At 46.0% G+C, this 27,489-nt stretch overlaps 1 protein-coding gene and 1 long non-coding RNA gene across 2 annotated transcripts; both read left to right on the top strand.

Moving 5' to 3' along the window:
* The first annotated feature begins 645 nt into the window (after positions 1 to 645).
* Positions 646 to 4,591, top strand: LOC127768827 (protein COP1 SUPPRESSOR 2). Its single transcript, XM_052294481.1, has 6 exons — positions 646 to 880; positions 983 to 1,219; positions 1,335 to 1,449; positions 1,552 to 1,625; positions 2,560 to 2,717; positions 3,905 to 4,591. The coding sequence occupies exons 1-6, from the start codon at positions 804 to 806 to the stop codon at positions 4,075 to 4,077; spliced, it is 834 nt and encodes a 277-aa protein (XP_052150441.1). The 5' UTR covers positions 646 to 803; the 3' UTR covers positions 4,078 to 4,591.
* An 18,396-nt stretch (positions 4,592 to 22,987) lies between these two features.
* On the top strand, positions 22,988 to 24,076 carry LOC127768326 (uncharacterized). Its single transcript, XR_008016574.1, has 3 exons — positions 22,988 to 23,316; positions 23,392 to 23,497; positions 23,693 to 24,076. It is a non-coding gene; the product is annotated as an uncharacterized LOC127768326 (long non-coding RNA).
* The last annotated feature ends 3,413 nt before the right edge of the window (positions 24,077 to 27,489 follow it).

The following is a 27,489-nucleotide window of genomic DNA, read 5'->3' as shown; positions in this document are numbered from 1 at the left end:
GTTTGGTTACGTGGTTATGCGCTCCACCTAAATAGAATATGTATAAAATGCATCCCGATCCTAAACAAGAGTTGTGAGCTTTGCTGTGAGATAGGGATGCATAATGCAGGCGGACAACTTACCCTACGCACATATTTGTGTAGCCTCGTACTCACGCGCACGATCTTTATCAATAGAATCACTATTTCACACTCGACAACAACTTCATTTGTGGATATTTTTAAGGTCTCATCCCATTTATTTTAAATATATGCCATCAAAATATGGTACTTTTAGGTACTACTATCCTACCTTTAAATGCTATTTCAAAAATTAAACTAATGGTCATCAAATGCATGGTCATGCGAGGACTGATTACTGGAGGCAGGGGCATAAGAGTAGTTTACAATTAATTACGCAAACTCCGTTTTGAGTTCAAACTTTGAACGGTAGGGACAGAACGAAAATTTTGATTCAAACTCGATGGCTGCTGGACAGCTGGAAATTCAAAACACCCCACACGCGTCCGCCCACTGTCCTTTTGGACCCAGATCGCAGCGGAGAAGCGGACTAAGCGGTCCAGACCCGGTTCAACTGTCCGCCAATGAACCGGGTTCATCCCGACCGCCCGACCCGGCCCGCTGCCTTGAGTCGGAGGCGGCGGCGGCGAATTCGTTCCGATTTGGGGGAAAAAAAAATATTCGAACCAAACCTATCCAAAATCCCCATCTCGCCACCATCTGCAAACCTCGCCGCCGGCCACCCCGCCGTCGACGAACCCCACCCAAACCTCGCCGGGGAACCAGTCCAAGCTCCGTCCAACCATGCGGAAGAACTTCCGCAAGCGGAACCTCGAGGCGGACGCCGCCGCCGACCACTCCGACGACGACGACGCCCGCCGGTACCCCTCCCCTCTCCCCGCTCCCGCCGCCGCGCCTCTCGCTTGGGTTTTGTTAGGGATCTCTCGCTGACTGACGCCTCTCTCCCTCTCCCCCCCTCGCAGCGTCGCCCTGGAGGAGATCAAGTACATGCAGAAGCTCCGGGAGAGGAAGCTGGGCATCCCCGCCGCCGCCGCCGCAGCGGGCGCGTCGTCAGCGGCTTCTGCCGACGGGGCCTCCCCCCGCGGAAGAGGCGGCGGCGGAGGTGGGTTAGCGGCCGGAGGGGATGCCGAGAAGGAGGACCTCGTCCTCCAGGACACCTTCGCGCAGGAGACCGCCGTCACCATCGAGGATCCCAACATGTGCGTTTTTAACTTCGCGTGTGATTATTCTTGCCAATCTGTTGTTTTCATTCATCTTTGATGATGCCGGAATTGAAGCGGAGCGTATGTGCGTGCGTGGGTCTGATGTTTGAAGGCTGAGGTATGTGGAGAACGAGCTGTTGAAGAAGAGGGGCAAGAAGGTTGATGTGAAGGACAAGGAGGAGAAAGACCAGGTCAATGAGCTCTACACTGTGCCAGACCACCTCAAGGTTTGTAGCCGAACAGAGCTTCGATGCACTCCTGAAAGGATATTGCATGGTTTTGATATGTGTGCATTGTAATGATGGTGCCAATCAATTTTTTGCTTATAGGTTAGGAAGAAGAACTCGGAAGAGAGCTCAACGCAGTGGACCACTGGCATTGCTGAAGTTCAGCTGCCTATTGAGTAAGTTCTTGTGCCCCTTCGTTTGTTCTTGTTTATAAAAGGTTCATTTGTTCATGTTTATAAAAGGTTGTTAAGGTAGTCTTCCATATTATGTTGAATTCAAAGGGGAAGGTGCCCAAAATACTGCAATGCATCATAAGGAGATGTGCATATGGGCTTGTTAATAAGGATATTTTTTAATTGACTAGCTGAATGCCTGTGCATTGCAACAGAATTTTGGAAAAGAAGAAATTCATTATACACATTTTAAATACCCTAAACAAATTTGCCACATTATTTTTCTCTAATCATCTAGATAGATGCTTTCGCCATCACCTTCACACGGGAATTTAGAAGACACATGTTACGCCCTAACAACAAGTAGCCCACCTATCAGGGAGTGGGTGGTGGTGGGCGGCAAATTCACCACTCAGCACCACCATTGGAGTCTTTTAAAATGGTATAGATAACTGAACCTACAAAACTCCCTACAAGTATGCACTGGTCTTATGGACATCTCTGGTTGTACTTCTATTAAAAAAGTACAACTTTTCTTCTATCATACATGGGAATGATGTGATAATCCAATTGAGACTTTTTGGGACAGCATGATAGTTAGATAAGATAAATGGTCCAGTGGGATGGACAAACCTGTAACTGTTATTTTCAATCTAAAGTTCTAAACTGATCTATGCATACAATGGTGTGCTCGAATTATAATTCCTGATTTCGAAGGTCTCTGAAGGGTCAACAACTCAACATTGTACTGTCAGCATTGTGGGTTCAATATAACCTAAAAGGTTCCTGTTCCTCGTTAATATTCTCAAGGTTCTTGGTGCTATATATGTATATTAATCTATTATTCTGGTACTAGAGTCATGCACTCATGTGTTTCTTTAGAACTGGGCCTGCAGCTATATACAGATTCATGTTACCATCTTCTTGATTGTTGCAGGTACAAATTAAGAAACATTGAAGAGACCGAGGCAGCTAAAAAGATGCTACAAGAGAAAAGGCTTGCCGGTAAAACAAAATCAGATGCTAACATTCCGTCGAGCTATAATGCTGACTTTTTCCATCGCGGAAAAGATTACACCGAAAAGTTGAGAAGAGGTTTGTACATATACCTTTCAGTTTTCAGGTTATCATAACTAGTTTTACACTTGTAGTGTCATCACCAGAAACTATCGAGTCTTAAGTCTATCTGATATTGTAAGGCACATAATGCTCCCAGAGGAGTTTACCAGTCTAATAAACAGAAACGCCTTCAAAAAGTACTATATGTTTCTAATTGTGGTTTCTAGGAACGAATAATTTGTAAAAGTACAACTTTTTTTAATTTTATATTTACCTCGCACATAAAGTTAAATAACAGGTCAAGTCTATCAGAAATGTAGAATTGTAGACAGGCATAAATTTTGTCACTAGTACACTGCCGTAGTGCTGCACCAGTTCTTCAAATAAATATATATTCTATCTATTTTTTATTTAAAAAGCCAAAACAACTATCTTCCAATCTAAAACTAAGTAAAACATGTTTTCTTGTAATCTACATATGCACATGTGTAAACGATGCAATTGGTTAAAAAAGGATCATGCAAATGAGTAATTCATATGCATAAATACATAGATGATCAATGTAAAGCACACGAACACCATTATCGATTCCTCTTTTTTTTTTTTTTCATGAGTAAGAGAGAGATGCAAGGTATGCACACACCAGTCTTATCAGATGCCAGCTTTATGTAACAACTGATGATTGGCACTTGATCTAAGCCATGAACAGAGCTTTCGAATGATAATTTGCATATCAGATATTCCTCTTGATTCACTTCAATCACCTGGGCCTGCTGCCAGCTTTGACCAGTTGCAGAGCAACACTTCAATCACAACAACTTATTTCCAGTTTTAGCATACCGAATATAACTTTATTCTTAAGATATCCCTTTTTATTAAGAACAATTTGCTATATAAAGAAAACAGAGGTACCCAATGGACCTACAGCAGAAGTATTCAGGTTTTATATAAGAGTTTTGATCTTCAGCTGTCTTTAATACAGATCAATTGTTCCCCTCAATAGACCTGAATTTTAAATTAACATTGAAGGAATCCACTAATCGTTACATAATACAAATTGCAAATAGCCTGTGAAACAATCTATGCTGCATCAAAATCCACGAATATGGGAAATGTGATGGTAGCAATACCATTTTTGAACTTCTGTTTTAGAAACAATAGCTGTGGCATATCATTGATATAATTTATCGTTTAAGTGCTAAACTGTTCCATTTTCCTTGCAGAGCATCCTGAACTGTACAAAGATCAAGGTTCACAGGCTAATGGAACTGGAGGTAAATCAATGGGTGGTAACCATCCAGATGGTGCTGGTGCAGGGCGGAGAGAAGCTGCTACTGATGAGTTGTTGCTTGAGCGTTTCCGCAAGCGTGAAAAATTCCGTGTCATGCGCAGATAACATGAAATGGAATAGGATGCTAACTTATGCTATTTCCTTTAAAGGGCAAGCGTGTCAGTGTGACCACATGATGGCCCTCTATACATCGGTTGATTTTGGCTTTTGCTTCTAAAGCCAGTGTCCATGGCTCATCATGTTATAGGCGTATCTTCGAAGCATTTGGGAAAATTGGACAGGTCTTCATGAAACTGATCAATATTGTTCTGTACTGAGCAGCAATCCAGGATCTCGTTTCTCTCTTTTCTTTAAAACTGCTGGTTCAACCATGGATAAATTGCCAATGATCTCAGATATGCCTTTCCATCCCGATCCTGAGGCTTACCTTCCATGCTTATCATTTCTGCTGCTTACACAACCACCTTGCGGCTTGCACCTTATTACTGAAAATTTCCTGGATATAAGCAAGCACTGGCAATGTACCTTATGTTATATTTTCATCAGAAACACTCAGCTTTGTTGATGTTGCCCTTCTGAAACAAGGAAAAGCTGTCAGTAAAGAAGTTAATTTCTGCTCCGTGCATTGATGTGACCTTGCATAATTTTTTGAACCATCATTTGTTTGGTACATTATGATTATCGCTGTATTAATGTTGACCGGCTATTTTGCATCTATAACTGGATTGGATGGCGTAATGCTTGTAGTGTGCAAGCTGTTAGTACATATGTTAGGTTAAGAGAATGTGGGTTTGTCACAGTTCAGAAATATTATGTCATTTTAGCATGGTTGCATGTCGTATTTGAGACCGTACTGAAGTTGAGTTGGTGAATCATCCATTCTGTAATCTCAACCTGTGTACTGAGGCTGTTTATTTGGAAATATTGTGCATGCTCATACTGGGTGAGTCTTCTGCCCCTCGGATTGATGAGATTTTGGTCCATGTGTACCTTTTCAGCCGTCTGATTTTCTGCTCAATGTTTCGATTTTCTGCTCAAAAGGCTTTCTGGAAATTTTTTCCATTGCTTGTTGGAATATTTGGAAGCAGAGAAATGCCTTCATTTTTCAGAGTGTGGATCCACATCCTTCTGATTGGTTGGTTAAGTTCAAGCATGAAATTCGATTTCATAGTTGTAGGATGAAAGAACCTCTCTTATCTTCGGTTATTAGAGATTGTTTAGATCCCAAAAAATTTTGGTAAAAAACGTCACATCAAATGTTTGGATATATGCATGGGGCATTAAATATAGGGAAAAAACAATTTCATAAGTTTGTATGTAAATTGCGAGATGAACCATTTAAGCTTAATTACGTCATGATTTGACAATGTGATGTTACAGTAAACATTTGTTAATGACGGATTAATTAGGCTTAATAAATTCATCTCGCAATTTACAAGCGGAATCTGTAATTTGTTTTGTTATTAGTCTACGTTTAATACTTCAAATGTGTGTTCATGTACTTTAAAAACTTTACACCCAAAGAATTTTAAGGGTGTGTTCGCTATTCCCGGTTGGGAACTTGGAATAGTACGCACGGAAAACGGAACGGTCCATTAGCGCGTGACTAATTAAGTATTAGTTATTTTTCTTCAAAAATGGATTAATTTGATTTTTTTAAGCAACTTTCATATAGAAATTTTTTGCAAAAAAAAGTATCGTTTGGCAATTTGAAACGTGTGTGAGTGGAAAACGAGGGAGATGGGTTGGGAAAAGGGAGTGCTGAACACACCCTAATTAGTTGGTTGCAAGCTTTGTAATCATGGACTTTTTGTAAATTCTATATATTTTTACCTATTATAAAAGTTCAAGGTGTTTTTGCCAGAATTTTGGTACGTCATCCGTGTTTGAAACGATTTTAGTTTTATGTTTTGATTTTAATCTATACCTCTACTAAAAAAATTCCCGTCTTATATACGTAAAAAAAAAGAAAGAAAAGTCCGAATCAAAAAAGGTAAATAAAGAAAAAAAAGAAAGTCCGACTTAACGAGCTATTAAAAAAAAAGCTTCCGTCGTCGTTAGTAAAAAAAAAAAAATCTCTTGTCTGACTCTATAGAAAAAGGAAAAAAAATCTCCCAGTAAAAAACAAAAAATCTGTTTGATTTTGTTGGCACCGGTATTTTTTTTCCTTTTTTCTTTGCACGCAGAGTTTTTTTCCTTTTTTTCTTTGCACGTAGAAGAGTTCTTTATGCGGCTAAAGCTTTTGGTTTTTTATATTTTTTTAATCCGATCTATTCACCGTGCATCTCTTGGGTGCTTATAGTTTTTTCGTCAATATTTTTTGTCACCGGTTTTTTCTCCCGTGTGCTTTTTGTTTGTCTCATCCGGTTTTATAATCCCATCTGTTCACTGCACGCCTCCCAAGGTAAACCCTGCGCCACGCCGCTGCCATATTGATAGTGTGTTTTCTCCTCCAATTTAATTGTAAAAATCGATTCCCTACTCCTCTCTCACCATTTTCTCAATGATTTCCCCTTCGATTTAGCTTTAATTGCTGGATTTAATCTCTGTTCTAAAGTTGCTGATTTTGACGGCAATCTTCCCTGTACATTTTTATCCCGAATTTTACGCTCTGATTTTGGGGAAAACGGAAAGAGTAGATCGAGTGGATCAAAAATCTCGAACAATTTTGGTTACCCAAGAAAGATTCGTCTGGATTTGATGGGGAGATTTGCTTTGGCAAACATACGGGCACGAGATTATCTTCGGGCACGGGATTATCTTCGGGAGTCTTCGGGAGGTTGAAGATGGTAGTCATATTCGGAAAGTTGAAGATGGTAGGGTCGAAGAGAAGCAGACCAAATGGAGGGAGGTAGCGGGCTAGCTTAGGGCTAAAAAGGAAGGAAGTCTTTCGGCTAAAAACCTAGGAAATATTTTTATTAACTTTTTTTAATTATAATCTATAGCGATCCCAATGTTAAGATTTTTATTAACTTTTCAATTATAGTGTATAGTGATCCCAATATTTTAATTTATTACTTAGCTCTTGATATATCACTGCAAAAAGTCTTTACCCGTTGCAACGCACGGGCATCTTTTCTAGTATTAATATAATTTAAACTACTGGGCGAACCCCGGTAGTCTTTCTCTCTCAAAAAAAAAAAGATGATGAAAACAAAAATCCGCAAAATTTTGTTTCTGCCATTTGCTGCGCAATCCAAAATTCGTTACGCACCAAATCAACACGATGGAACAAAACTGTAAAATGTTGGAACAAAAATGGAAGCTAGAGGCGGTAGCAACACTGGCCCCAGGCGTGCAGCGACCGGGAGCGCGAGAGCACGCGCGACGCCGCCCCGAAGCTCACCTCGTGCGGCAATGGCAGGACGCCGTGCTCGTGCCTCACCATCGACACGTGCACCTTGCCGGCGACCGACCGGGCGACGTCGTTGGCGCCCTGCCACCTCCCTCGCCGGAGGCTGTACGCGTTCACCTGGCCGCGGGTGTGGACGAACACCTTGTCACCCTCCTCCTCCGCGCCCTGCACCGCCTCCACCTGCTTCAACGCCGGCCACAGGTTGCGCCGCCAGCGCCACCCGCGCTCGTCCCTGAGCAGGTCGATCCTCCTCTTGAGCTGCCAGCTCCGGCGGTGGTCGCGGTGGTAGTCGTCGAGCACCCACATGCTCACCGTCGTGCCGCGATCCTCCACGGCGAAGACGCACAGCTTCCCGCCGGCGGCGGGCAGCACGCTGATCCGCGCCGTCTCTAGGTCCATCGCCGCCATGCGCTCCGGCGTCTCCTTCAGCCGGAGCTTCTCCCGGGACATGTCGAACGCCAGGAGCTTCAGCTTCCGGACGGCCGGCCAGCGGCCGCCCGACTGCACCAGCCAGTGGAGCTTGCGGTGCAGGGCGGCGGAGCTAGCGGCGGCGTGTCCCGTCGTCGCCATGGTGATCTTGGGTGGCGGCGCGGGGCCCACGCGCCAGGCGGCGTCGCCGACCGTCTGGACCCGGAAGACGGCCGGCGCCAGCTGCTTCCGGTAGTAGTAGTGGCCGACGGTCTTGCCGGAGGCGTGCAGGATGTGGAAGCGCCCCGTCGCCGGGTGCGCGTAGGCGCCGACGAACTGTCCGCCGCCGCCGCCGCCGCCGGCGGCCGGCGCGGAGACGGTGGCGCAGGCGTTGGTGAGAGGGTTCCAGAGCACGTACACGTCGGCGCCCTGGCCACCCGTCGTCATGGCCATGCACAGCACGCCGTCCCATGAGCCGAGCACCAGCGACGAGATGCTGTACTTGTCCGTCGTCGCCGCGGCGCCGAGCGAGAGGACGCGCCGGTACGGCGGCACGGCCGCGCCGTCGACGTTCCAGTGGCTGCGGAACAACTCGAACCGGACGACGGTGTCGGTGGCGCGGGTAGTGTTGATCTTCACGGTGACCTTTGCGGCGACAGGCCGTGGCCGTGGGACGTAGGCGCGGTAGAATTCCGGCCGGGAGGTGGAGGCGGCGCCAGGCCTTGCACGCGGCGCGGCAGCCGGTGACGATGCTGCGCGGCGGCAAGCGAGAGATGATCTTCTCGACGATGTCGTCCGGCAGCTCGGCGGCGGCGGCGGCGGACATGGTCGTTGGAGTTGGAAAATAATCGATTGAAGAGGAAAATAGATCAATTAACGCACATATCTAGGGCAGCTAGGGCTGGCCTGCCTCCAAAGCTTAAATTTTGTTGATTCACCATGTAAATTTTTCAGAAAACTAATACTACTCCATTAGTCAAGGTCTATCTTAGCTCTAGTCTTGTATAATTTTTACTCCGTCACTGCATATCATGTTTACGTTAGATTTTGTTTTACTTATCCATCCAATAAGTAAAAATCCTAGTCGACAGTTTCAGCCGTTGGATGCGGCCATGTAGGCAATTTTTTTTTAACGCTACGCTAGATATGAGGGCATAGACATTAAACATAAAAAGGGAACGTATATTTGGTTATAGGCTTATAGCTATCCTGCCCTATTTTATTCCGCTAACTCCTCCGGTCCAGGACAGCTATACGAAAGATATTATTAAAAATAAAAATTACACAAATATAATCACAATGTAATCAAACTGTAATTATAATGTGATTACAGTGTACCGTAATTATAATTACAATGTAATTACAATGATACATCATATTTACACTATAATTATATTGTTCGTGTGCTTATTAAAACAAAATCGGTACCTACCTCATCTGGTAATGGCTGCATTGCATGTTCTCCACCATGAGATCCTGGATCATTCTCACCCCTTATGCTAGCCATTCTTTTTTTTTCCCACCAGCTAATACGTGAATCATTGGGATTGCTATACACAAATGGAGCCGCACGCCCACTTGTATTGGATCAAACTAAATGGACGGGCATGACGGCCTACATATATATGCAATGGGACCTTAAAAAGGCTAGTACGTGAATTATTAGGATCACTATACACAAGTGAAGCCACACGCCCACTTATACTGGATCAAACGAATGGACGGCCTACATATATGCAAGGGTACCTTAAAAAGACTAGAGGGGTGAATTGTGTGATTTTTGTATATATTTCGAGGATGCTACGTCTCTGTCAAAGGCTCCTGATCAGATATCGGTTGCCAGCTGATGGGGATTGGGGAGTTCCATGCAAGCCTATAGCACAACATTGACATGGCATAGTTGACCGGGAACATATCCTATGCACACAAACTTTCCGTGCACAGTACTCCGTGCACGTACACCAACTAGCAAATATTACAGAAAATTCTAGAAAAAAAATGGACACATACTTATAATAGTATTACATCTACACGTGAAATCTTATCTTCAAATTCATTATATTTTAGCCGTAACAAAAAAAAGATAAAATTCTGATAGATTTTTATCCTTTAAACTGTCAGATTTTTCACTTTTTTTGCCACGGCCAAATATAATGAATTTGAATATGGAACTTGGCAGATAAGTGTAGTACAATTAGGAGTAAATGTCTAATATTTTTTAGAATTTTTCGTGATATTTTGCTAGTTAGTGTGTACGGGAAGTTTGTGTGCGTAGGATATGTTCCCCTCTATAGTTTTGTTTCAGTGTTTATGACGCTGACTGCAACGGGGAGGTGTCATACTGTCATTTGATGATATCTTGAGCATCTTGCGAGATCTGACTGGTTCTTCTCTGACTGAGCAGCAGAGAGCCATAAGAATTTGTATAATTGCACGTAATTGTAGTTTGTAGATTATTGCTCATGTTGTTACAACTACATGCTGCGGCTAAAATGGGTACCTCACATGTCGCTCTGATCAAGCTGATAGTCATGAAGTGGTCATAAACTGTTGAACGACCCTAAATGCCATGCGCTGGACTACTTTTTTTTTTCCCCATGATCACATTGTTAGTCTTGCTGGCTGGAGTAATTGTTGGAATCAATAGAGATTAATTTCTACCTGCGAGTCTTTTTTTTTCACGAACGCGCAAAAGAATTGCACATCAGTATATTAAAAGAAAATAGAGTTTTAGTTACACAACGCAATCGGCCAGACCGGTCGTTGCCGGGTATAAGGAACAGGATTGCGAGAATGAGAAAAAAAAAAGGAAAAAGAGTAATAGTAATAGTAATGTATTTTTGGTGGAGCTAGCACTCGTGGAGAAGTGATCTTTTCCCGTGGCACCCAAAGTCACAATTGTCCCGATTAGATTAAGAACCGATACTAAAGATGCTAAAGATGCTTCAAGGCCCTTGAAACATTTTTAGTCTGGGTTTACCAAGCGGGACTAAAAATTGTTCTTTAGTCCCGATTGGTACTAAGACAAATTTTTAGTCCAAGTTGGTGTTATCAATTGGGACTAAAAATACCTCTAGGATTAGTTCAAAAGGAAAACATCTTTATTCAAGTTAGATGTGTGTAGTGTGTACAAGGTGGGATGGTTATGCGCGTGAGGGATCTTGAGTTCGAATCCCACATCCCATATATATTTTTTATTTGCTATGTAACTTTAGTACAAGTTCTCTGTAGTTCCGATTTACTCGTCCTGGTTGCTATAACCAGGAGTAAACCGTTTCTCCAACAGTATACACTACTACAAAAACCATTTTTCGTGGCGGCCATTTTGGGTTTTCGCTGACAGAAATTGGAGCCGCCACAAAGCAAAGGCCAGTGAAAATCAATGATTTTCGCTGGCGGTTACGATTTGTTTGCAACAATAGATTTTTCCCTTGTGGACAATTAGGAGGACAGCCAGCAAAAAACTATTTGCGCAAGCGGCTAATTAGGTGGACCGCCAGCAAAAATCTATTTGTGCAGGCGGCACCACTAAGAGGATCACCAGCAATATCTTTTTGCAAAAATAATAAAAATAATAATTCACATTCAGAAGAAGCATTGTTGCATTTTCAAATTTCAAATCCACATCAGGAGATCATATTCAGATCCAATCCAGATTCACATCAACATCCAAGATCACTACATCGATTTCTCAGTATTTTCAACATGCAAACATCAACACATTGAAATGAAAATAACATGCAATCATCAACACGTCGTCATCGCCGGCGACCTTGCTGCTGTTGCCGCCACCGAAGCAACTGTCGCCGCCTCCCTATGGCAAGAGGGAGGAGACCCGGGAGGGGAGGGAGGGCGTCGCCGGTCCCTAACCATCCTGCCACCGGATCCGCACCCGTCGCCATCGCCATCGCCGCCACGACCGCCGTCGTCTGGAGGGGAGGGGAAGGCAAGGTTGCCACCGCTGGATCTGAGAGAGGAAGGGAAGGGGAAAGTAGGGTGGCCGCCACCGGATCTGAGAGAGGGAGAGCAGGGTCGCAAACTCACCGTGGCCCTCTCGCTACCCAATCCGCCGTCCGTGCCCGTCCCGCGGCCGGATATGCCGCCCGCGGCCCTGCAGCGGCCGGATCCACCGCTAGCTCTTGCGCCCTGCGCAGTCCGCCGGGGTCGCCGCCGTTGCCGTCGCCGGTCCGCCGTTGTCGCGTGCCCGTCTTGCGGCCGGATCCATCGTCTGTGACCCTGCAGTAGTCGGATCCACCGTTCCCGTGCCCATCCCGGGCGGGGATTCGTAGCCCGAGCCCCTCGCAGGCCGTCGTGGTTACTGTCGTCTCCGTCGCTGATCCGCCGAGGTCACGCCGATCGATGCCGAGAGGAGGAGGAGAAGGTGTGGACGCCGAGAGTAGGAGGAGAAGCTTTGGCCTGTGGGAGGAGAGGTTGGGGGAGGTAGGGGGAGAGGTGGGAGATGAGGAGGAAGTGAGGTGAGAGGAGAAGATAAGATCGTCGGTGGGAGTGGAAAGAGATAACATCCGTGCGATTTTAATATAGGGAATTTCTTTTTGCAGTCGGTGCTTGTTGGCGGCTGTTAAATGCTGATTCTATACCGCCAACATCTGCATAAAGTTCAGATAATAAAACATCCAATATAGTGATAGGTGCTTAATCTTACATATTCCATAGTGTTGGTGTATATTTGTATGCAGGTGATAAACCCCAATGTTGGGAGGAAATCTAGACTAAAGAGAGAAGAAACATGTATCCATACAAGGAGGGGTTGTGAACTTCATCAAAATATCAGTAAATCAACCCAAAACTCCGAGAAATGGATAGAGGAAGGTCCAGGGAGTCCACCGACCGAAGGCCAGGCCAGGAGGGCCCAGCTCAGGTTCGGCCGAACCCCCCTGATCACCGTTGATCCTGGGGTTTGGCGTGGGCGCTCCAGATGAATTACCAATGACGGTTGCGGGGCAGTTCGGACATTTCCCCTTCTCACAACCGTCATAACTTGCCTATAAAAGGACCTCACTTCATTCACTCTCACACACACTTCCAAGCTTGAGCTGAATTATAAGAGGCTCTATTGTACTATATTGTATACTAGAATAGAAAAAGAGTAGAGTAGAAGAAGTCGGAAGAATTCCGGAGCTGTCGGTAATCTTCTCCTATTTATTTTATTCTGTTTATTACTTTGAATTCAATATAATATTCTCTTGAGTAATTTAGATTTATCTTGTGAGAATTATCTCTTGGTTAGTTCCTAAATAGCATACGGGATTATTGTTCACTATAAGCAACTAAAATATAGTGATTGCTTTGGTGAGTTATAAACACTAAAGTAGATAGTAATTGCTTAGACGTGGTGTTTAGGTAATTGTTATCTAGTAATTGCTGCGTATCCCATAGTATGTTTGAGGTAGGTGTAGAGGTGGTGACAACCCTCGAGATCACTTAAGTCCTCCCTGTCCGGGTACGTAGTAGAGCGACATCTAGGAACAACGGGTTGCCTTGGTCTTCCTCTTCCTACCGGCATCAGCTGGTTCTCTTATTTGCCCTTGGAGTAGGCTTGAGGTCCTGGGGGCATAACAGCCGATGACAGGGGGAGCTTGACCACCTCCATTTAGTAGAAGGCCTGGAGCATATTCTATGTCTTTGCCGCTATTGCTTTTGCGATGAGGAGAGGATTCTATTGTCTGCAAGACAGAAGAAGAGGTTAGTCAAAATACAAATCGGCTGACAGTCATTTTACATGATTGACAAAGTAAGGATTTACCTGAGGGATAACATCTGGGAATAGATCTGTCATGTACATGGAAGCCGATTGGTGGAACAAGTGTTGCTTCCATTCACCCCACCATTTGTCAAAGTTCGTGCTCCTGAACCTTGCTAGTTTTACATTATCGATGCTGCCCAAAGGGGCTCCTGGGATGTTGAGCAGCCGATCCATCATCAATGTTGATGAGATTTCGCCTCTGCATTGAATTTTATCGGCAAAATACAAGCCGATTGGCAGCTGTCCCATCCCAAACTGCCTAGCCGAGCTCATGGGATGGTAGAACTCATAAGATACTTGTATGTTTCTCCCTTGATGGATGCCAACAGGAAGAATACATGGACTGATAGCAGCCGAGAAGACTTCTCTAGACTTATCATATTTTTCAGAATTGATTTCTTCAAATATGAAGTCTGATGGTAGTTCAAAGCTCATTGAGTCTTCATATGCAAACCAAACTCGGGCATCTTTCTGAAAACCATCATAGAAACTGAAGAACTAGTCCTTCAGTAGCTCAGCCGATAACTTGGATTCAGAATCGGCTGGTGTGGATGCAGCCTCTCCATATGACATGCATCGGCGGTGGGTGAGTTCTTCTCCATCATCATTTATAATCGGTTCTAACCTTGGAAATCCAGCATATGTCAAAGATGACCGATTCACAGCCTTCATGGCAACAAGGTTAAGCCATGTTTGCAACAACCACCAAGGGCCACCAGCACCGACTACTGATCCACTGGTTATCTTAACCGATGCATTGTTTAACATCTGATACAGATAGCCGAGGATGATTTTTCCTAAAGGGATTTGTTTCTTCGCTTCAAGGCTTTCGGCTAAGAACTGCCAATTGGTAGTAGGGCCACAACTCGAATCGCAGAACAGGAATTTTTCAAGCCACATCAGTAGGAAGGCTACATGTTCTTGGGGAGTAACAGATCCTTTGCCCATGTATGCAGTAATATAGCCGGACCAGCAACCTATGGTTTTGGTCTTGAATCAAACTGATTCTTGGAGTTCAAGCTCATAGGGTTGGCTGATGCGGTGATGTCTAAGCCAGTAATCATGATGACATCTAGTAGAGTAGGGGTCATCGGCCCTTGGTTAAACATAAAGGCATTGAGGGTGTTGGACCAGAAGTATGTTGCAGAAGCCATCAGGGGTTCATCCTTAGCTGAATTTGCTAAAGTAAGAGCAAGGGCTTGGCTGATTCCTAGTTAGTCCCAATGAACCTGCTTGCTAGCCGATACACGCTTGTACCATACGGGCCAGCTTTTCTCAGGAGAACTTTTCTCAAGGGAAGGCCAAGATTTGAAAGTATTTTTCCAGTGACCTAGATTTGGGTTGGCTAATCTAAAGGGTATCCTGTTGGTTTCGGTGCTAATGAACTCAGTGGGGTCGGAATAGCCGATCGGACCAAGGAAATACTGATGCTCATGAGATAGACTGGGAATTGCAACCAGATTGAAAAGATGCTAAAAATGCAAAAAATAATAGAGAGGAAGAAACCAAGATGAGATAAGGAAAAACCAATCTACTGCACAAAGGAGAGGATCTAGCCGATGGGTAGTTACCTCTGCGTATTCGGCTGATGGCGCGGCAGACGGGCTGGCGGAAGTCGACATCTCCGCAGGCGGAAGCTTGGCCAAAGGGAGAGTCGCCTCGAGATCGCCTTGCGCACCGAGGGGGTCGCCGGAGAGAGAGAGAGAAGACGAAGTTGGCTTGAGCGGTGAAAACGGAAGTAACGGTGTGAAATTTCTCAGGGGTGACGGTTAGTATTTAAAGTGCTGTGGTAACGGTCGGAAAAACGGTAATGAGCGATATTCCTGGAGAAGTAGATATGGCAAATCCGAAACATTACCAAATATTCCGGACTTGGGGGGCATGTGTTAACAACCAAATTTGGTAATTTCAGTATCGGAGATGAAGATAAAACCGAAGCGGAATCCAAGGATGGATCGTTCCGGAAACAGAGCAAGAATCGGCTGAAGTTCGAATCGGCTGTGACTAGAATCGGCAGAATTTGAGTCGGACAAGGTTAGCCGATTAAGCCGATTCTGACAATACGACTCAGTACACGTCATCGGGTTAGGTTGAAGTGCTTCATGTGGGTTGCCATGCACGGATTGAGTCCTGGAAAGGCAATTGTATCTATTTCTTAGGATGTTTTATATAATTTCCTTAGAGATAAGTTTAGGCAAAAGTCTGCCGTAAAGACTTATGGTATCTTAGAGTTTGTTAGAGATAAGAGTCGTGTCCGACGAGGACATATTTTGTATCTCGGGTATAAATATCACCCAAAACTATGTAATCAAACAACACACATTCAATACAATATCGGCGCATCGCTACCCTTTTACTTTCGTTTCATCTCAACGAGTTCTTACTTTCGGGTTGAGCTGCATCGTTTCGATCTTCAACTAGAGGTAAACTTGTAATGGCGACTTGCGTTCTCAGGATTAGTGCTTCCATCTTTATGACACTCTAATATTGTTTATGTAAGTTGTCGAGTTATAATATATCCTATATAATCTCTGGCAATATTGTTATTTAATCCTCAGTCAGCCAACATCTATAACTAGAAGGCAGCCGATCAGGTTAAATACCGACGTTGACTTATATTATATAAGGTATCCACAACTCTATGAAACATCCAACAGCTTGATTGTCTAGGTATTGTTATTCTTTTCATACTTATAGCTGCATCAGTTGAGTTTGATATTATAAGTCGTGATTAGAATCTCAATCTCTAGCCTGCTTTTGATTGCCGATTAGGGTAGTATCGGGGTTTCAGCCGATCTTATCTGATTTAACTACTTTATATCCTATATGCGTGATTGATATGTTAAATCTGCTCTTTATGTTAAGATCTTGTTGCATTTAGGTATATTAAACTTCATGTCTGATATATTCTGCTTGCTTTAATATCTTAATGTAGAGTGATACCGGAGTATTAGCCGATACATGCTAGATCTATCTGATCGGCTATGTTATGAATGGTTATAATCTTTATGTTAATGTATATTTCGATCTAAGTGATTTATACTGTCTCGGCATGGCGACCGATCTATCCCAATCACTTGATTTAAAAATACATCGACAGAAGGATTATATATCATTAATATCTACAGCCGATCGAATAGATTTAGTTCTTTCTTGCTTACTTATGACTGCCGATCGATTCGAATATGACATCGGCTCAAAGATAAATGATATGTCATCGGCGACTGGCCGATCGGCTATCGTTTATGGATTTAACTGCTATTTTTCTGTCTTTGTTTCTTGTTGATTGCAGGATTAAATCAACTGGCATGCTCATGAATCTAAAGGCAAGATTTTTGGACCTGCACTGGAGTTAAGTAGATCTCCCAGGCCTTGTGTTTTTCACATTGACACCTTGCGTACCTCGTGCAGCAACTCGACATGCTTCTGGAACTTCCGAACTTGCCGATGGCGGCTTTGATCAATGTATGCCAGGCTTTTCAGCTCGGCGGCGCCGATGAGCACGAGGGTTCTCGGCACTTTCGGTGCTAGCTCTCTCCACTCCTTCATTTCCATCGATCGAGCTAGCTCTCCCCCGACGCAGAATCGTCCAGGCGTCGAAGAACTTGGGAGTGACCAACACCAGCGCCCTGGGTGTTCTGGCCAGGGCCTTGTCGGCCGGTGATGCGGATGGCGTCCCGGTAGTGTGTTGGATATTTTGTAATCTTGAGCATTTTATATTTCTGTTTTGCATGCACGTAGCGGTTGGCTGAAGGTTGTTTTGGCCGGTCGGTAGAATAGCTGTTTCCTTCTGCATGTTTTCAGTTTTGTTTAGCTGCCGAATGACCCGGTTTCAGATCGTGGGATGGCGCGGTCAGTAGCCGATCCGGGTTGCTCGTTCCTTTCAGTTGTGCATGTAAAAAACTCCGTTTTGGTGGAGGAGAATAAAGAGTGAAAATAGAAAAGCAGCAGAAGTTGCGCTGCACAAAAATTCTACTTTGTTCTTCAGTTCTTGACGTTTCCTGAACTTCTTCAGGTTACTGTCGTTGTCCGGCAATTTTCAGAGTGAGCGAGTGTGAGCGATTTCAGAGTTTGTTCTTTCCGTTTTGCTGACAATTGGTATCAGAGCGGTACCACGACGGTCCTACGACGATGTCTGATGATGGCGGGCGATACACACCGCCCGGACGCCGTGGTGGCGGTGGCGGCGGCGGAAGCGGCAGCGGGCGCGGAGGCGCAAGTGGCAGCGGCGCGGGGGGTGGCGCAGACGGCGCGAACCTTCCTCTCGTGCCACAGGGGAGAGATGCTGGGCACACTGCTCGCCTCCCGGTGCTGTCGAGGACCAATTATCCGGATTGGGCATTGTTGATGCGTGTAAACCTACAGGCGCAGGGGTTGTGGACGGCGATTGAACCCGGATACACGGAGTACCGCGATGATCGGGCGGCTCTCTCGGCAATCCTTCAGGCGGTGCCGCGCGAGATGTTGCGCGGGCTGGCGAAGCATGACACGGCGAAGGCGGCGTGGGACGCCATCAAGACCATGCGGGTCGGCGTCGACCGTGTGCGTGAGGCGAAGGAGCAGGGCTTCCGTCGCCAATTCGAGGCGATGCGCTTCAAGGATGGAGAGACACCGGAGGAGTTCGCGATGCGGCTCACTGCCGTCGTCGCGGACATTCGCGACATGGGTGGAGTCATGGAAGACGAACACATCAACAAGAAACTGCTGCGCGTAGTGCCCAAGAAGTACAAGCCGGTGGCGATTTCCCTCGAGCAGCTTCTCGACGTGAAAACGATGGCCCTTGAGGAGCTCGTTGGGCGGCTGTCGACGGTCGACTCATACAGTGATGATGAGGAGGAAGGTGGCGGCGGCAACCTCTACCTCACGGAGGAACAGTGGCAGGCACGCGCAAGGAAACAGGAGCAGGAAGGCTCCGGCGGCAGCAGCAAGAGCAGGGGCAGCTCTGGCACCCAGAACAACCATCGGGGCAAGGCCGATGGGTCACCGAAGGGGAAGGAGACGATCAATAGTGGGAACACCAGCCGTGACTACGCCAAGGTAAAATGTTTCAATTGTGATGAGTTTGGGCATTTTGCAAGGCAGTGTCGCAAGCCGCGGCGCCAACGTCGAGGGGAAGTAAACCTGACGCAGGGGGAGGAGGAGCCGACCTTGCTCATGGCTCACGTCATGGGGGTGTCTCTCGCCGGTGAGGAGACACTCGGGCGAACACCTGGTGTGCACGAGGTGCATCTCACTGAGAAAAAGGTGATTCTGGATCATGAGGTTGCAGAAGAGGAGGACAACACCATGGAATGGTTCCTGGATACTGGGGCCACCAATCATATGACCGGCTCTCGGTCGGCATTCGCTGACCTCGACACCGGTGTTGTTGGTACTGTGAAGTTTGGTGATGGCTCAGTTGTGGACATCAGGGGACGCGGCACTATGTTGTTCCAGTGCAAGAATGGAGATCATCGCTCGCTAGAGGCAGTGTATTTCATCCCCAAGCTGTGCAAGAATATCATCTCCATCGGCCGGCTTGACGCGCGTGGCTACGATGCTCACATATACCATGGTGTCTGCACGCTGTGTGATCCTGATGGTCTACTGCTTGCCAAGGTAAAGCGCTCCCCAAGCTTCCTGTACATTCTGAAGTTGAACATGGCGAGGCCCATCTGTTTGGCGGCGAATGGCACCGAGACGGCGTGGCGTTGGCACGCCCGTTTCAGCCACCTCAATTTCCAGGCCCTCCGGAGATTGGCGCAAGCGGAGATGGTCCGTGGACTCCCCGTGATTGACCACGTCGATCAACTGTGTGATGGGTGCCTCGCCGGCAAGCAGCGACGAGTGCCGTTCCCAGACGAAGCCAGGTTTAGGGCGCAGGATGCGCTCGAGCTGGTTCATGGCGACCTGTGCGGGCCGATTGCGCCGGCAACGCCAGGCGGCAGGAAATATTTCCTGCTCCTTGTTGATGACATGAGCCGTTTCATGTGGATACGGCTCCTCTCCGGCAAGCACGAGGCAGCGGCTGCGATCAAGCAGTTCAAGGCCGGCGTCGAGATGGAAAGCGGCCGAAAACTGCGGGCGCTGCGCACCAACCGGGGAGGAGAATTTACCTCTGTCGAGTTCACTGAGTTCTGTGCCGATCGGGGTGTGAGTCGCCAGCTCACGGCTCCATACTCGCCGCAACAAAATGGGGTCGTCGAGAGGCGAAACCAGACTGTCGTCGCTGCTGCTCACTCTATGCTCAAAGCGGCGGGGATGCCAGCACAATTCTGGGGAGAGGCAGTCGTGGCGGCGGTGTATCTATTGAATCGGTCGCCCACAAAGAGCCTGGATGGTGTGACGACATATGAAGCGTGGCACGGGCGACGTCCCTCGGTCGAACACCTGAAGGAGTTTGGCTGTGTCGGCTACGTCAAGATAGTGAAGCCAAATTTGAGGAAACTTGATGATCGTGGCACACGAATGGTGTTCATTGGTTATGAGCAGGGCTCAAAAGCCTATCGGATGTATGATCCGGTGTCACGGCGAGTTTATGTGTCACGCGACGTCGTCTTTGATGAGGCGGTAATGTGGCCATGGCGTGATCCGGAGGTCACTCAAACTGGAGGCGAGAAGGATTTCACTGTGGAGTTTTTTTCCACTCCGCTGGGTGGAAATCATGTTCCTGGCGTGGTTGTGGAACATGGAGGCGCACGAGAAACTGAAACCGCACCAAGTCCGCTGGCCACGCCCGACGCGGCGCCCGTGTGGTCTCCAGTGACATCAAGCTCACCTGCCGGTGTTGAGTTCTGTACACCACCATCTGATGCCAGTATTGAAAGCGATGGAGCTCCTCCCCGTTTTCGGATGGTGAACAATGTGCTGGCCACCACAACTCCGGTGCTCGATTTCGACTACGATGACGAGTGTCTCACAGCGGAGCAGGAGCCTTTCAGTTTCAAGGAAGCTGAGAAGGAGCAGTGCTGGATGAAGGCGATGGAAGAGGAGATGAGCTCCATTGAAGGTAGCAATACTTGGTTCCTCTGTGACTTACCATCTGACCATAGGGCAATTGGTCTCAAATGGGTTTACAAGATCAAGAGAAGTGCCCAAGGTGAGATATTGAAGTACAAAGCAAGATTGGTGGCAACGGGGTATGTTCAGCAACAAGGCATAGATTATGAAGAAGTATTTACTCTAGTAGCAAGGATGGAAACTGTGAGGTTGCTGGTTGCTTTGGCAGCACATGAGGGTTGGCAAATACATCACATGGATGTGAAGTCAGCTTTTCTCAATGGTGAATTGGAGGAAGATGTGTATGTAGTCCAACCACCTGGTTTTGTTGTTGAGCACAAGGAGAACAAAGTACTGAAGTTAAAAAAGGCCCTATATGGTTTAAAGCAGGCGCCAAGAGCTTGGTATGCAAAGCTGGATTCTACACTTGCAAATCTGGATTTTGTAAGAAGTGCAACAGAGAATGCAGTGTACACTAGAGGGGAAGGTAATGCCAGACTCGTGGTGGGAGTATATGTTGATGATCTTATCATTGGACAGAAATAGCAAAATTCAAGGAGCAGATGAGAAGTATGTTTAGTATGAGTGATCTTGGATTACTGTCCTATTACCTGGGAATGGAGGTTAAACAGACTGAAGAAGGCATTACAATGTCCCAAGCTGGGTATGCAAGAAGAATTTTAGAGAAGGCTGGGATGCAAGGTTGCAATCCTTGTCAGGTTCCTATGGATGCTAGACTGAAGCTGAAAAAAGGAGAAGTAGAAGATTGCATTGATGCAACACAGTTTAGAAGCATTATAGGAAGCCTGAGGTATTTGGTTAATACAAGGCCCGATCTATCCTACTCTGTTGGATATGTTAGTAGATACATGGAGAATCCAGGTGCTGAACATTGGGCTGCCATGAAACATATTTTGTGCTATGTGGCAGGAAGTCTGAATATTGGTCTCAAGTTCAGAAAGGGAGAAGAGAAATTTCCTCGGCTAGTTGGCTATAGTGATAGTGATATGGCTGGGGATGTGGATGATAGAAAGAGTACAACAGGGGTGTTGTTTAAGCTGGGAGAAAACTTAATCACATGGCAGTCTCAGAAGCAAAAAATAGTTGCATTATCATCTTGTGAAGCTGAGTATATTGCTGCTACAACTGCTGCCTGTCAGGGGATTTGGTTAGCACGTTTGCTGGGAGAACTGCAAATGAAGAAGCCCTGTTGTGCCATGTTAAAAGTTGACAACAAATCTGCAATCAACCTCTGCAAGAATCCTGTACTTCATGATAGAAGCAAACACATTGATACAAGATATCATTTCATCCGTGAGAGGGTTGAAAGAAAGGGGGTCGAAGTGGAGTACACAAGTTCAGCAGAACAACTTGCAGACATACTGACAAAGCCTCTTGGCAAGGTCCGATTTCTGGAGCTGAGGAGAAAGCTGGGTTTGTCTCCAGTGTGATGCGTCAAGATTAGGGGGAGAAATTGTTGGATATTTTGTAATCTTGAGCATTTTATATTTCTGTTTTGCATGCACGTAGTGGCTGGCTGAAGGTTGTTTTGGCCGGTCGGTAGAATAGCTATTTCCTTCTGCATGTTTTCAGTTTTGTTTAGCTGCCGAATGACCCGGTTTCAGATCGTGGGATGGCGCGGTCAGTAGCCGATCCGGGTTGCTCGTTCCTTTCAGTTGTGCATGTAACAAACTCCGTTTTGGTGGAGGAGAATAAAGAGTGAAAATAGAAAAGCAGCAGAAGTTGCGCTGCACAAAAATTCTACTTTGTTCTTCAGTTCTTGACGTTTCCTGAACTTCTTCAGGTTACTGTCGTTGTCCAGCAATTTTCAGAGTGAGCGAGTGTGAGCGATTTCATAGTTTGTTCCTTCCGTTTTGCTGACATAGTGGGTGTCCCTGCTGGTGCACGGCGGCTTGACGGCTCGTGCTGGATGCCGATCGACAAGCCCGGCGTAGCGCACAACGATGTGGTCGGCCATCGCGTGGCGAGCGGTGCCCCGCGAGAGTCATGGTGGGGCAGACTCCAACGGAGGCCGGGTCGCCGAAGAGGATCATGGCAATGGCCACCGGCATCCCGAAGCGTATGTTGCGCATCAAAGCAGAGCGCTCTTGGATCTTCCTGACGGCTCGCATCCCGGAGCTGACTTGCATGAGCGTCCATTGTCGCCGATCGAGCTCTTCCTCTCCCTCTCGCTCTTTCTCGCTTCGATTTGGTATTGGGATCTGAGCGTCTTCTGTGTGTGTGGCAATTTGGATGGAGACGAAGAGGAGTACAAAATTTATAGATAAGCGCTGTGTGAAGAGTGGAAATGGGAAAAAAAATTTGGTGCATACCGGATGTAAATCTCACCCCGTGCATACCTAGCTTAGATACGCGACACGTGGGCGAGGCGCCCATCTGACGGCCGGCCTGCACTGCGCGCGCACAGGCGCACAGCCATGCCTCGTACTCGGCTGGGCTTGCGCGAGCGATCTCCACGCTCGCCTACGCGGCTCGTACTCGCTCATCTCGGCTCGATCTAAATCCGCTTCGCTTATAGCGCTAGGCTCCCAAAAGTATTTCCTCTCCGCCGTTCCCCTCTGCGATCCCGCCGCCGCCAGCCGCCTCTCTCATCCGGAACCCGTCTGCCGCTGCTACCCTCTTCTACGCGTGGGAGGGCGCCGTGCCGCTGTCTGCCTGCTGGCCGCCACTCCTCGTCCAACTGCCCGAGGTAGCTGCCGCCGCTTTCTTCCTCCACGGCACCACCTGGGTAGCCGGCGCCGCCCACAGCCGCTGACATATTCCTCCTCACGCAAGAGGGCCACTGATGTGGTGCTGTCGTCCGTCGTGACTCGTGAAGGTGGCTGCTTACCATCTTGAGTGGTTATGCTATTGACTGTTTGTTTATAAACAATAATTATTTTTTCATATACAGTCATTTACAGTCAGTTGCAAGCATGCTCACAAATCGATATGCTTAGTCATGTTGGCTGATTCTTAGTGATGGGAGCTGATTCCAAATACTTCCTCCGTTTCACAGTGTAAGACTTTCTAGTATTGCTTTTATATATATATATATATATATATATATATATATATATATATATATATATATATATATATATATGTGTGTGTGTGTGTGGGGGGGGGGGGGGGCAATGTTAGAAAGTCTTACATTGTGAAACGGATGAAATAGTAAATTACTCACTACATTTTTACATACAACATCTTTGCAGGGGAGACAGACATATGGGGTGAAGCTTGGCTGATGATTTAACATTAGAAGACTGCAATGAACAAGAGGCCACTTAAGAAATACCATAGAACAATCAACGACAGAAAAATATGGACTGAAGGAAATTATTCTGGGAGCTGATGTGTGAAAGTAGTTAGTTTTGCCTCATGTCTGTAGCCTTTCTTTGTAAGATGCACTAAAGTAGCTGGGTAGTCTGTACATAGTTAAGAGTTTGCAGGGACAGTAGTCATAGATGCTACAAATTTGAACCCCCTTTTGGTTCAAATAGCAAAGAAACTCATATCTGTACAATATATTTCTTTTATCACCTGGCGTGTTGGATGTTATGAAATCTGCAAAGTGATTGATTTGTTAAAAAAACTTGTGGTTGTTTCTCTGATTCCTTGCGAAAATAAGATCTGCAATATTGTGTAATCTGAAATCGTGATGTTCAAATCTGGAATGTGGGGCCTGTTCACTTTGATGCCATTTTCAACCTTACCAAAATTTGGTAACATGCTAAAAAAGTGGCTACATTTTTCAACATAGTTGTCACACCCCAAACTGGCACCGCCGTACAACGGTACCTGATAGGAGCGTGTCGTAGGAAAAACGGCGCGAACCGCTTCATACGAAACCGCGATCTCAGTATCAGTCCCAGGACATAACGCTGGTACCCACGGTGACAAATATGAATCATTGCAATCCTTAAATAAATAGAGGACTTATTTACCTTAACTTAGGTTGCAGCTCAGACAGCCCGAGAATGCAACCGACGACACGAACGAGGCAAACACCAACAACAGCAGCAGCAGCAGCGGAACCAACGGTCTAACACCCAACACCACAGGCAACAACAGGGAACTAGGACGAAACCCTAATCTTTACTTCACTTCAACTCCATCTTCAGAGCTGGCAGAACTATATTTACATAGAGCAAGGGTGAGTACTTACGTACTCAGCAAGCCAGGGGAACTTAGGTGGTTAATGCAAGCTTCAAAGATAAGGCTGTTATTTTTCAATCGGTTTTATTTGCAAGTTTTCAACAATTTAAGTGTGTGCTTTCCACTACCAGAGCGAGACAAGTCTCAACTCGACCGGGGCGAGAAGTAACAAATTTATGTATCAAGATTTGCACAACTCCCGGAGTTGGCTTCGAATACGGTTTTTCCCAAACCAAACCAATTTTCCGAACTTCCCGATAATAGTGGTCCCCAAACGACCAATCACTTCCAGGGACTCCCGGTCCCACTGTCCCCCGGACAGCTAAATGCTTCCCAAGCATTAGGTTTCCCAAACCTTAACACCTTTTCATAAAACAGGGTAAAACAAAAACTACACTAAGGAATCACCTCACATCCGCCCATGACCGTGGGCACGGCTGTTCGAACAGTTTGTTAACCTCTGCAGAGGGGGTACACTTTACCCACACGACATTACTAACCCGGGTCACCCAGCCCGTGCAGAACAGCCACGTCTGGTGACTTTGGGGCTTTCATGACAAGGCATTTCGAAAGCCGACATAGGATTGCCATATGCCAACGAGAGGGGTTCCAGACCAACAACAAGTTTGGTCCTAGACCATACTGTGCTAGGAAGCCCGGGGGTTCTCCCCGACACCACCCCGTTGAATCCACATGTCTCTTGGCATCAAGGCTCCCCTGATTAGCTATTTACTCAGCCAGGGGCGTCTCATTCTACCCATGTGGTCGCACTATTGTATGCTCGGATGTAATTCCAAAGGAATCGGTCCTTAGATGCGACCGCACAAGTATTCCGCCCAGGAATGGCCTTGTGTCGCGAGTTTCATTTTTAAAACTCATTTTCTTTTACAAGGCACCGACCCAAGCGTCGGGTTTTCCAAAGCTTTTGTAAACCAAGTTTTACCTAAGAAGTTACTCAGATTTTAAGTTTAAAGGTGACCGTCGATACTCGCACAGAGTGCACGAATATCGAGGCACAACTAGATGGTTACAAGGGAACATGATATAACAATTAACAATGGAAGGATCAGATACAACAAGTTAGGTAGGTCCACCGGTCTGCCTCGTAGACGGGGCAAACAGATTAAGTGCAATCCTATTAATGCATAATATTTTGCAAGCAATATAATCCCTTCTTCCTATATATAGTTGGTACCCACTACAACATTAACTCCTATAAAGGAAGCACCAGGTTAAGCCACGTCATCGAGACTTTAGAGCCGTCTGATCAATCTATTGTCAGATGCCAAACACCGTTAGATCTTATTCTCGGCTGGACACAGAAATCAGGCCCAAGTTGGTTAGCAGGCCCTGTCAAGCCCGTCCGAACTCCTGCAAACCTCTGCTGGACACACTCCTCGAAGCCACGCATTGACGGGGATTTCGATCGGCTTGCTTCCTGGTCCTGGACCGTGCAATCCTCACATACTTGGGAGACGGAGCGACAGAGGCCGTTCATATCCTGCGCTCCACCCATCCTTTCCTCTTCATCAATCACTGCCAATTAAACTAGAAAAAACAGCCGCTATCAATTGCCTACTTAAACTATAACTGCGTCGATTTACCAACACTCGCAGGGTCTCTTCTTACTCATATCATCACCACGACGCTGGTATTCTCAAGCATGGCACCGGATTAATCTACTCTGCTTTCAGTTTGGTCACATCTTCAGCAGTTCTGCATGCGAGAAAACTGTGAGTTAGCTCAATCCATGTAATTTGCTTGCTTTGGATGGATCTACCGAGCACAACAGTTGGCCGCATTCTCCTCCTGCACTAAAGATGGTAGACCATACATCTCTGGCCACTGCCGTAGAAGTACTTCTGTGCAGAAGGTATCTATCTCCACTTCTTTTCTGGTTGGTTAATTCAGTTAATGGAAATTGTTTACAGATTATATTCAAGGTGAAATTGCACTACTGCAGGTTATAAATCTTTCCATTTGCAACAGTTCATGTTCTATCTCAATGATATTCAATGATTGTACGCATCCAATTCAAGGGTGGTTCGAACATTTTATAGGCTCGGCTTGAGCTCGATAGGCTTGAGCTTGTATCGAGCTCGAGCCTAGGCAGGCGAGCTCGCTCGAGCTCGGCTCGTTGACAGCCCTAGTCCCATCTTCAATCGGGAAACCACCCTTGAATTGGATGCGTACAATCGTGAGTTTTTGTTGTGGGCAAGTATTGGAAGGGTGGGATAACTGCAAAAGCACCGCTTCTCCATGGATGCAAGTGGGGTGAGCAAGCAAGTTTTTTCATGCTCCCCCGTTGAAAAAACTCCCCTATTTTCATATTATAAGTCATTTGATTTTTTTAGTCAAAGTTCTTTAGGTTTAACCAAGTTTATAAAAAATATTAATAACATCTACAACACGAAATTAATTTCATTAAATTTAGCATTAAATATATTTTAATATAATGTTTGTTTTGTATTAAGGGACTATTCAAATTTTGAGTATTTGAATTCAAATTAGATATTTGGACTCAGGAAAATATGTAGGAGTCAAGCATGGGACATCGAAGTGGGAGGTTGATATTTTTGAAATAGTTTTATATTTGGGGCTTGGAGAATTATTTGGGAGGGATTTAAGGAGAAAGGAAAGAATCTTAGAAATTGGGGTTCAAATAAAGGAATTGAATTTGGAATTTTCCTTGGAGTTGGAACAAATATTCGGGAAAGGATTCAAAGGGTTATAGAGATAGATAGAGCGAGGGAGAGAGAGATGGATGAAACTTGAGAGTTTGAATTCAAATTCGAGTATGGATTTCAGGGGACCCAGGAGAGAGTTTAGGGTTTGGAGGTGAATTGTTGAACCG

Source organism: Oryza glaberrima, chromosome 3 (assembly GCF_000147395.1).
Source record: "Oryza glaberrima chromosome 3, OglaRS2, whole genome shotgun sequence".
Classification (NCBI taxonomy): domain Eukaryota; kingdom Viridiplantae; phylum Streptophyta; class Magnoliopsida; order Poales; family Poaceae; genus Oryza; species Oryza glaberrima.
This window is presented reverse-complemented; position numbering and strand designations above follow the sequence as displayed.